At 37.9% G+C, this 11,806-nt stretch overlaps 1 protein-coding gene across 1 annotated transcript; it reads left to right on the forward strand.

Moving 5' to 3' along the window:
* Nucleotides 1–2,238: 2,238 nt before the first annotated feature.
* On the forward strand, nucleotides 2,239–11,523 carry LOC149684732 (uncharacterized). The gene is made up of 10 exons (XM_089870900.1): nucleotides 2,239–2,590; nucleotides 2,656–2,862; nucleotides 2,930–3,193; nucleotides 3,250–3,292; nucleotides 3,353–3,414; nucleotides 3,514–3,612; nucleotides 3,687–3,894; nucleotides 3,967–4,247; nucleotides 4,310–4,417; nucleotides 11,257–11,523. The coding sequence occupies exons 1-10, from the start codon at nucleotides 2,492–2,494 to the stop codon at nucleotides 11,521–11,523; spliced, it is 1,638 nt and encodes a 545-aa protein (XP_089727026.1). The 5' UTR covers nucleotides 2,239–2,491.
* The last annotated feature ends 283 nt before the right edge of the window (nucleotides 11,524–11,806 follow it).

Consider the following 11,806-nt stretch of genomic DNA (forward strand, 5'->3'; position numbering starts at 1 on the left):
TGGAATTTGCGCTTGTATCATCATACATCGGGCCATATCTAGGAGTGTTCTGTTCTTTCTTTCGGCAATGCCATTCTGTTCCGGGGTGTATGGTACGGTGAGCCTTCTTTTTACCCCAAAGTCTTTCAGGAATCTGTCGAATTCATTGTTGCAGTATTCGGTTCCGTTGTCGGACTGCAAGGTCTTGATTTTTCTCCCGGTTTCCACTTCAGCTCGTTGCTTGAATTCTTTAAAGGCTTTCAACACTTCGCTCTTGTGTTTTAAAAAGCTGACTTCACTCCACCGGGAATAATCATCAGTGAAAACGACGATGTACTTGGCTCCACTCATCGACGTTACTCTCATCGGGCCGCATACGTCAGAGTGTACTATTTCCAGGACATGCGAGGTGCGGCTATCTTCAGGTTTCGGGAACGGCTCCTTCGATTGCTTGCCTTTGATACAGATTTTGCAGATTCCCAGACTCCCATCTTTTTCAATGTTGAGTCCCGTAGCCAAATTCTTCCGGGCCATTTCCTTTAAACTTCTCTCGTTCAAGTGCCCGAGTAGGATATGCCAGTTCTCCAGGTTGCTTCTAGGCTTTATTTCCGCTTGCACTGCATGGACCGTTTCTTCACCCTTTCTCAGGAAATAAAGGTCTCCAACTCTGTCAGCAACTGCAATCACTTCCCCGGTTGCCGTTTTAATCCAGGCTTGCGACTTCTTGAATGTGACCTCATGTCCTTTGTCTGTCATCTTGGCAATGGATAGGAGATGTTCTTAAATCCGGAACATGAAGGGCTCGTTCCAGGCGAAGAATTCGATTGTCGCTGCCATTCGTTGCGGGTACTTTTACTTCGCCAACACCTCGTATCTTCGTTGACTCTGCGGTGGCCAGGTTTAAAGATTTCGTGGTCTCTTCGTAAACGTTGAAGCGATCTCTGTTGGAACTCATATTTGAGGTGGCTCCGCTGTCCAGGCACCAGGAATCGTGATCAGCCTTCAGGTGCAATGCGAATTCTTCCTCGGCCAAATTTTCTGCCAGTACATGATGGGCGTTTTCTTTCTTTCTGGTTCTTATGCCTGAACCATGGTTTCTGTCGGGGCAATCGGCTACCTTGTGGCCGGGTTTCCTGCATCCATGACACTTGTACTTGAAGGTCGTGCTTCCTCGTCCACGTGAACCTCTTCCTCTACCCCTTTCTGCAGTTTTCCGGGAAAAGTGGTTACTGCCCATCATCGCATTCTGCACGGGTTCGTCTTCCCTTGAGTTCTTGGCGTCCGATTCCTCCAGGATCTTTATTTTTAAGGCTTCCGGATCAGGTAACGTATCCCTGGACTCTATTGCGCACCGGAAGTTCTCGTACGATTCTGGTAGACTGTATAACAACATAATGGCCAGTAGGTCGTCGTTTACAGCTACTCCCATGTCAGCCAACTTGTCTACTGCGTCGAAGAATTCTCGGACGTGATCCCGGACATCTTCTCCCTCCTTCATTTTCTTGAGGGTCAGTTTCTTCAGCAGCGTGGCTTTCCGGGCAGGTCCACTGGACTGGTAGATGGATTCGAGCTTCAGCCATACTTCCCGTGAGGTCGTGCAATTCTTTACTTGCTTCAACTCCGACGGACTGATCGACAAGATTAGGTCCGCTCTTGCTTTCCGATCATTACTGTCCCAGGTAGCGACCGCCTGGGCGTTTCCTTCCGTTCCCCGCACCGGAGTTGGCCTCGTTGAAGTTCCATCTACGTACTCCCAGAGGTCGTTCTTTTGAAGCAGGGCTTCCACTTGCATTTTCCAGGTATCATAATTATCCTTAGTTAACGTCTCGATTCGTCCCAGGTGATTTCCGGCCATTCTCCGTTTGACTCCGCACCTTAAAGGATAATCTTCCCGGCGTTGAACTTCTTATGACTTCTAAACCTCTGCGCAGTGGAAGCGTGCTGGGCTCATAACCTGTTGTTGTTTGACGCAAGAACGACTCTGGGATTAACTGGTTATGAACTCTTTATTAAATTAAGTAAAACATTTATGTTAATTTCCGTGAACGCTACTGACAACTGATAACTGGGAACTGATCACCTGTGAACTGACTTTGAGAACTGACAAACGTTATCGGAATGTTATCCGGTTATATAGTTAAGGCATCGCGATAAAAAAATAAAGATTACAAGAATGACCGCGATGCATAAAAAACATAAGTATAGAAAATAGAATCTGGAAATAGATAAAAAACAACCGGTATTATCTCTAATTTACAACAGAAACTATGAAGGTCCTGCCATATCTGCGAGGATTGTCCCGACGTCGAACCAAGTATAAGCCTACCGTTGCAGAATCGTAGACCTAGGCATTGTTTAATTACTCACTCTTATCTTCTACATACAGGATTCGGTCCCTAACTTACATTATCCTCGGTCTAAATTATTACGTTTTATCATATTAACTCACCAACCATTTCAAGTTGTCGAGGACGAAAGTTTTAGAGATTTACTTAGGTGTTTAAATCCCGTAATGTTTGACTCTTGCTTAAAGGTCACAGGACCTACTATTAAGACTGATATACTAAAAGCGTATTCGGTCGAGACGGAAAATATTAAACGTCTTCTTCAAGTAGGTCTTATCAATACCTTCTTCTCAGACCTATTTCCGTTAACCACCTTTAATGTCGATTGCAGAAAACCACTGGCGTATTGTCTATTACACATGACTGCTGGACATCTAAAAATATGTTGCCCTTTATAGCAGTTACGGGTCATTGGCTTGATAATGACTGGCAAGTACACGAAGTACTTGTTGGCTTTCTATTTTTTCCGGGCAGTCATACGGGAAAGGATATTTGCGACAAATTCATTACACTTCTCAATGAAAGAGATATAAAGGATGTACGGGACAACATAGCTGTGTGTTTAGGCGGATATCCTACATTTGCTAACGGCTCGGGCTTTCTAGGTACTCAGTGTTACCATGGACAACGCGTCGAGCAATGATACCTTTACTAAGGAACTGGAAAAACGGAAAGACGAGACAGGCTTCATGTTTTCATCTGACACTCGTGTTAGGTGCTTGGCACATGTTCTTAACATTTCAGTCCAGGAAATGTTGAAAGTTCTTAAATCTGAAGCCAAGCATGAAGAGAATGACTACCTCGATATCCTTGAACAGAACTCGTCAGTTGATGAGACCGCTGATGATATATGTTCTTCGATAACAAAGGTAGGCGGTGTCATGGTTAATATTTCTTAGAATAAATCTTAAATTTGCATCCATAGCTTAGACGTATCGTTGTGACCTTGAGATTGTCACCTCTTAAAGGTGAGAAACTCTCAGAATTCAACGTGGCATACGGTCTTCCAGATAACAAGTTGATATTAGATGTCAAGACAGGGTGGGGATCCACATACGCAATGATAGAGAGAGGACATTCACTTAGGCAGGTAAGTAGGAACTAGAATTTACTTGGTCATCAACCGTCAGCATACTTATGGATACGTTGGGATATCAAAGACCTCTAATTGTATTCGTATTATCGATAGTTGCTGACATCAATTACAACTAGTGACAGGGATCTTAATAAATACCATCTTGATGAGGCTGATTGGGTGCGTTTGACATCATTAATGGACATTCTAAAGGTTCAGCACGACGTTCATGGCTAACTTATAACCCAAGTGATCAACAGAACAATTCCTTTATACCTTTGTTTCAGGACTTTGATACAGCTACGAAAAGAGTTTCGCAGTCGAAAAGCGCTACATTGTCGTTGGTCATGCCAATATACGTTTGGCTGTTGGAAAAGCTGGAACGACACGTTCAAAATTCTAATGGTGCTCTTAAAACAGTTGCCTCAAAAGCTAAGGACAAGGTGGAAAAGTACTTCAAATTGTCGGAGACAAATGTTTATTGGATTTCAATGGGTAAGCTTTCATCATCATTGTGTCCCGTGTGTGTCCAAATTACAACTAAGTACTTTGTATTTATGCGTTTAGTTATGAATCCTACCTTAAAATTGGACTTTGCGAAAGAGCATTTTGATAAGAACATGTGTAAAAAAATCAAGGCCATTGTTCTGTCAGTATACACGGATTATTACGAAAAAGACATAGAATTATCTACTTCTGATGCCAACCACAACACCTTGGACACGGAAGACCCGTTCCTTGCTTTTTACCCAAAAAGGCAGAAGAAAGCGAACAAAGGTGCTGAATTGCAGCGGTATTTGAAAGCAGATGTGGTGCCACCCCACACTGACATAATGCAATGGTGGAAGGTAACGTGTCTATGACGTACTAATGACTATTAGTCAATGTTAAAAGATTCAATCACTTACAGGTCCATGAGATTGAGTACCAGTTGGTTGGAAAGATGGCCAGGGATTTTCTTGCTATACAGGGGTCATCTGTACGTAGGGAGAGAATCTTTTCGAAAGGAAGTGATTTGGTACAAGCACCAAAGTGTGTGCAAAATTAGTATCTAAAACTACAAATCCGCTATCTGTAACATAAAAGAGATATCAGAGCAGACAATAGGTCATATATCGTTCAGATACCTCAAGGGAGTTGACTAACATCCTTCTTATCAGATCGGATTTTAGAACTGAAAGTGAATATGACTTTCAATGAACTGTTGACGATTTTACGGAACAGATATCGATATCAGATGTCAAAAATGATGAAACAGATCATAATTTTAAGCACTATTCTCGCCTTTGGAGTGGGGTGAAAATAAAAAACTTTCCACTGTATCTCGATGGGGGTTTGGGAGACTACGGGGTAGGAAGGTAAATAGAGAAACAAATCTGACAGCTGTGTATTGAAATAGTCATGTGACTGTCTGGGTTCCCAGCTGTGTATTGAAATAGTCATGTGACTGTCTGGGTTCCCTCTGCTTGTCTGAATCGGTCTAGTGAAATACGAATGCTTATTGGCTGAAACAAAACTTCGAGAATGTTCGAGGAGCGTTGCTAGGCTTGTAGTGTATAAAATCCTGGCAAACTAGATAGATTCAATAGATGAGACGAAGTGGGAGAGTTAAGTTGTGAATTTAGGACCGTGTAGGTGAGGCACTGAAAGTACCGGAGTAATTTTCATATTTTTCACTCCTTTCACTATACAAGTCAAAATTTGAACTATTTATATGAATTACTAAAAAATGATGAAAGGATGAGGTCTGAAAAATATTTTAGATTGAGAGAGATGAGTGGATTAAGTCTTGGAAAACATTTTACATAATAAGAGGTGAGAGGAGGTTCAATAAAACTACGAGAAAAAATGAGTAGTGAGAGGAGTGAAAATTTTTAAAATTTATCTTAATTGAGATGAGAGGAGGTGTAATGAAACTACGAAAAAAATGAGCAGTGAGAGGAGTGAAACATTTTAATTTTTATCTTAATTGAGATGAGAGGAGGTTTATTAAAACTTCAAGATAAAATGAGCAGTGAGAGGAGTGAAAAGTTACTATGATGTTTTGTTTGGGAAAGGAGCGAGGTTTACTGAAAGGGCTACTATGGAAAACCAGTTGGAGTGAGCTGCTCGCAAGTCTTTCCTCCCTGGTAAAACGTAGTATCAAGCTTGTATCCCTTAAAAAATTCTTGAAGAAGCCTTTTTCTAGAGCTAATATTGGAAGTAAAATACTAGGGTAAGTAATGACGAAAAATATTATTTGCATATGAAATTTTGGTGAAAAAAAAATAAGATAAGAATTTTTTCAAATCATTGATGTTTTATAATCATGTGTTCAAAAGTAGAAATTGAATAAATGTTACTTCAGGCATTTAATTTTCTAAACTTATCTCTTACTTTTTCCCGTCTTTGTCTACAAAGACCGTTTTTATTAATATCTGTTACTTCAGTCTTAATATTAATTAAAATAGTTTAGAAACCATAGGAGAGAAAACGTTTTAGAGCGTTGCACTTTCATAAGTTAAAGCTTTTGAACTGACCAAGCATCTATTACATAACATCAATCCTCACTACTTGAGCTGTAATCGCTAATCTGGATTAATTAGCTGTAACCGCTAATCTGGATTAATTAGCTGTAATCGCTAATCTAGCTTAATTAGCTGTAATCGCTAATCTAGCTTAATCAGCTGTAATCGCTAATCTGGATTAATTAGCTGTAATCGCTAATCTAGCTTAATTAGCTGTAATCGCTAATCTAGCTTAATTAGCTGTAATCGCTAATCTAGCTTAATTAGCTGTAATCGCTAATCTAGCTTAATTAGCTGTAATCGCTAATCTAGCTTAATTAGCTGTAATCGCTAATCTAGCTTAATTAGCTGTAATCGCTAAACTAGCTTAATTAGCTGTAATCGCTAAACTAGCTTAATTAGCTGTAATCGCTAAACTAGCTTAATTAGCTGTAATCGCTAATCTAGCTTAATTTGCTGTAATCGCTAATCCAGCTTAATTTGCTGTAATCGCTAATCCAGCTTCATTAGCTGTAATCGCTAATCCAGCTTCATTAGCTGTAATCGCTAATCTAGCATAATTAGCTGTAATCGCTAATCTAGCATAATTAGCTGTAATCGCTAATCTAGCATAATTAGCTGTAATCGCTAATCCAGCTTAATTAGCTGTAATCGCTAATCCAGCTTAATTAGCAGTAATCGCTAATCCAGCTTATTTAGCAGTAATCGATAATCCAGCTTAATTAGCTGTAATCGATAATCCAGCTTAATTAGCTGTAATCGATAATCCAGCTTAATTAGCTGTAATCGATAATCCAGCTTAATTAACTGTAATCGATAATCCAGCTTAATTAGCTGTAATCGATAATCCAGCTTAATTAGCTGTAATCGATAATCCAGCTTAATTAGCTGTAATCGATAATCCAGCTTAATTAACTGTAATCGATAATCCAGCTTAATTAGCTGTATTCGATAATCCAGCTTAATTACCTGTAATCACTAATCCAGCTTAATTAGCAATAATCGCTAATCCAGCTTAATTGGTTGTAATCGCTATCCAGCTTTATTAGCTGTAATCGCTAATCCAGCTTTATTGGTTGTAATCGCTATCCAGCTTTATTAGCTGTAATCGCTAATCCAGCTTAATTAGCTGTAATCGCTAATCTAGCTTAATTAGCTGTAATCGCTAATCTAGCTTAATTAGCTGTAATCGCTAATCTAGCATAATTAGCTGTAATCGCTAATCTAGCTTAATTATTTGTAATCGCTAATCTAGCTTAATTATTTGTAATCGCTAATCTAGCTTAATTATTTGTAATCGCTAATCTAGCCTAATTAGCTGTATTCGTTAATCTAGCTTAATTAGCTGTAATCGTTAATCTACCTTAATTATTTGTAATCGCTAATCTAGCTTAATTACCTGTAATCGCTAATCTAGCTTAATTAGCTGTAATCGCTAATCTAGCATAATTTGCTGTAATCGTTAATCCAGCTTCATTAGCTGTAATCGCTAATCTAGCATAATTAGCTGTAATCGCTAATATAGCTTAATTAGCTGTAATCGCTAATCTAGCTTAATTAGCTGTAATCGCTAATCCGTCTTAATTAGCTGTAATCGCTAATCCAGCTTAATTAGCTGTAATCGATAATCCAGCTTAATTAGCTGTAATCGATAATCCAGCTTAATTAGCTGTAATCGATAATCCAGCTTAATTAGCTGTAATCGATAATCCAGCTTAATTAGCTGTAATCGCTAATCCAGCTTAATTAGCAGTAATCGCTAATCCAGCTTAATTAGCAGAAATCGATAATCCTGCTTAATTAGCTGTAATCGATAATAAAGCTTAATTACCTGTAATCACTAATCCAGCTTAATTAGCAATAATCGCTAATCCAGCTTAATTAGCAATAATCGCTAATCCAGCTTAATTAGTTGTAATCGCTAATCCAGCTTAATTAGCTGTAATCGCTAATCCAGCTTAATTACCTGTAGTCATTAATCCAGCTTAATTAGCTGTAATCGCTAATCTAGCTTAATTAGCTGTAATCGCTAATCTAGCATAATTATTTGTAATCGCTAATCTAGCATAATTATTTGTAATCGCTAATCTAGCATAATTATTTGTAATCGCTAATCTAGCATAATTATTTGTAATCGCTAATCTAGCATAATTATTTGTAATCGTTTATCTAGCCTAATTACCTGTAATCGATAATCCAGCTTAATTAGCAATAATCACTAATCCAGCTTAATTAGCAATAATCGCTAATCCAGCTTAATTAGTTGTAATCGCTAATCCAGCTTAATTAGCTGTAATCGCTAATCTAGCTTAATTATTTGTAATCGCTAATCTAGCTTAATTAGCTGTATTCGTTAATCTAGCTTAATTAGCTGTAATCGTTAATCTAGCTTAATTATTTGTAATCTCTAATCTAGCTTAATTAGCTGTAATCGCTAATCTAGCATAATTATTTGTAATCGCTAATCTAGCATAATTATTTGTAATCGCTAATCTAGCATAATTATTTGTAATCGCTAATCTAGCATAATTATTTGTAATCGCTAATCTAGCATAATTATTTGTAGTCGCTAATCTAGCATAATTATTTGTAATCTCTAATCTAGCTTAATTACCTGTAATCGATAATCCAGCTTAATTACCTGTAATCGATAATCCAGCTTAATTAGCAATAATCACTAATCCAGCTTAATTAGCAATAATCACTAATCCAGCTTAATTAGCAATAATCGCTAATCCAGCTTAATTAGTTGTAATCGCTAATCCAGCTTAATTAGCTGTAATCGCTAATCCAGCTGAATTACCTGTAGTCATTAATCTAGCTTAATTACCTGTAATCGCTAATCTAGGTTAATTATTTGTAATCGCTAACCTAGGTTAATTATCTGTAATCGCTAATCAAGCTTAATTACCTGTAATCGCTAATCTAGCTTAATTATTTGTAATCGCTAATCTAGCTTATTTACCTGTAATCGCTAATCTACCTTAATTACCTGTAATCGTTAATCTAGCTTAATTACCTGTAACCGTTATTCTAGTCTAATTACGTAAAATCATTCAGTTTTTGCAACGAAAGAGAGTAAAATCAGATAAAAGTCCGCGGTAAAACAGCGTAAGTGCAAGAGTGGCTTTCTTTTCGGCTTTATCCCCGGTAAAACGCCGTAAGTCCAACAGTATGACACATAGGGTGCAACAACGTAAGTCAGAGCATGATTAAACAAGTTGGGAAACCAAAATAAACCTCTCCGAGCCGAGAAGAATTTACTCTCTAAACAAATGTCCACCAGCCAATGAGAAAAACCGGAAATACATAGTTCAAATTGGCGAAATATTGCCAAGGTCTTTAGCAAAGGCTTAAGCGTTTAACAAATTCCTTTGTATCCTCAATAATTCTAATGAGGACCTAAAATGTATCACTGAAGGGTGTATTTAACTTTCGGCTCACTCTGACCCATTAACACCTCCTATAAGAGGAGGCGAAACAAGGTCATTTCTAGTTTAAATCTAGGGTATCTTATTTCACAGACCCAATCGTTTCAACACTTGTGGATAAATGTAATATTAACATCCATATTATCTAATGAATTTAAAAAATGCGTTTACAGTATATATAAATGTAGTAAAGCTGAATTAAAAAGTAAACACCAAATTTGAAGTGTTAATATCAAAAGATGTTCTTGGAATATAAAGATGAAACAGAGCTTCATAGCTACACAACTACTTAAAGAATCGTAATGCCGAAAAATATTTAAAATATTTCCATTTAATATTCTGCAAAAAGGAAATGTTATCTTTTTGTAAGAGATCTTATCATCCTACTCGCTTTATATTAACTTGGATGTGCGTGTAGTGTTTCGATTCGGATGCAATCTTCATTACTCGTTCTATATATACTCTCACTTGTGTCATTACATAGAATTAAGTTTATCTTAAATAATTAATTAAATATAAATGATATCAATTATTTTAATCGCCAGTAAATAACTTTAGAAATAGTTAAATCGTTTAAAATAAAGTTGTTCCTATTATCTTTCGAAACTTTGCTAATATTGACGTTTAAAGTGAAGGGTACCCCTCTTGCTGCTTTCTTCAAATTTTGGGGTATATATACGATTCGTTGCCATTATAATAATAAATAAAAACGCATTCGCGTGAACCGATGGTGGAAGCCCAGCCATTGGGAGGCTAGACGTTTCTCGTAACCCTAGCCGATCGCCGCGTATATCTTAAAACCAAACGATAACGATGGAGAAGAAGCCGGAATGGACAAAGACCTGAAGATGGTGCTGCTTAGAAGCTGGTGTCAATGTGGAATTGACGGAGAACAGAAGATGGTGGTGCATAGAAGCTGGTGTCAATGTGGGATTGACGAAGAACAGAAGATGGTAGTGCTTAGAAGCTAGCAAGTACAGGCTAGTGTCCATGTGGGATGGACAAAGACTAGCAGATTGTGGTCCTTAGAAGCCAGTTAGTAAAGACAGGTGTTGGTAGATGAATGGCCAAATTTCCGTGAACCGCGAACGCGTTCCGGAAATCGGGTATTTGTTTGCTCCGATTTGTAAACTGCGAACGCGGTCACGTGGGGTCTGACAGACAGACACACAGACAGATATGGCCGGTGTAATACCTCTCCGTGACGTCATCGTCACTCGGAGAGGTAAAAACATGAAATTTAACACTTAAACTTAATTGTTCTCAAAAACCTTAAAAATGGTCCTAGAAAAAGGTTTATATTTTGATAAAAAAAATTAAAAAAACCGTTCCCAAACGTAACAAGCGAATATTTCATTTCAAAAGGGTTGCGACAAAATGGCTAAATTTGAGAAAAACTACATGTTATTTCTATGGGAAAATTTAACATTTCCACCAAAAGGGCTGATTAATTTTATGGAAATGAAAACCACCCTTAGCAACTTTATTTTTTGAAAAATAAACAAATGGGATCTTTTTGAAACTTTAACCACATATTGATGGCCCGAATTGTAGTTCTGTGGAATGTTTTCGAACCAATAAGTGCAATACAAAAAAACTACATCCAAACAAAAAACCCTCCTTATACATTAAGAGCAGTATGAAGTCTTATCTAAGAGAGCTACCGCTCTCCTAGAATAAAAAGTTACGAGCCTTGATGGTACCTGACAAACCCTCCACAAAGCCTTTCAACGGGCTAATACAAGCCCTCACACAACACTACGATGCAAAACCAAGGGAGATCACACAGCGTTTCAAATTTTACAACCGCAACCGGGAACCAAACGAAACGGTACAAAACTACATAGCGGAGCTTAAACGACTTTCCGAACATTGCAACTTCGGCGCTAATCTTGATACAATGCTTCGGGACCGTTTAGTATGTGGTATACAAAAACGAACAAATGCAGAAGCGTTTATTAGAGGAAGACCAACTCACGCTGACCAAGGCTATCAACCTAGCCGTCAACATTTTAACCACTGCCAGGGATTCTATAGACATGAAACACTTAAACTCAGAACATTCTTCTCAACACGTTAACTACACTGGGTATACAAAGAAACATGTCCCACAAGTCACAAGCAAAGGCAAACAACACAATTTCGCTCAAAAGCAACAACCTCTTCCACAGAAAGACGTTCAATGACAAACGCACCGTCTGGCACTTTTATGTCTAGGAAATTGCCATTTTTATCAACCCGTAAATTCATTACGTAGCTCCACGCTATTTGACTTTTCTCTTAGAATCATTTTGAAAGTTCTATTTTCGTCAAATTGCAGTACTTTTCCATATCGCTTTTCACAGTCATCGGTTTTCCTTATTTTGCCATGATTCCCCAAAGGAAACTATGAAGTCTCTCAATAAAACGCTTCGGTAGGACTGTTGTGAAGCCTTTTTCTACCAATAATTTCGACAAAATTGTCACTAT

The sequence above is a fragment of the Phalangium opilio genome, unplaced genomic scaffold (genome assembly GCF_054372755.1).
Source record: "Phalangium opilio isolate 3A_F unplaced genomic scaffold, DU_Popi_V2 ptg000032l_1, whole genome shotgun sequence".
Classification (NCBI taxonomy): Eukaryota; Metazoa; Arthropoda; class Arachnida; order Opiliones; family Phalangiidae; genus Phalangium; species Phalangium opilio.

Excerpts from the sequence above, each read along its gene's own strand:
- LOC149684732 (XM_089870900.1), top strand. The coding sequence starts at position 2,492 with ATGTTTGACTCTTGCTTAAAGGTCACAGGACCTACTATTAAGACTGAT. Across the intron at positions 2,863-2,929 it reads ATGAAAGAGATATAAAGGAT|GTACTCAGTGTTACCATGGA; the intron begins GTACGGGACAAC and ends CGGGCTTTCTAG. Across the intron at positions 3,895-3,966 it reads TGTTTATTGGATTTCAATGG|TTATGAATCCTACCTTAAAA; the intron begins GTAAGCTTTCAT and ends TTATGCGTTTAG.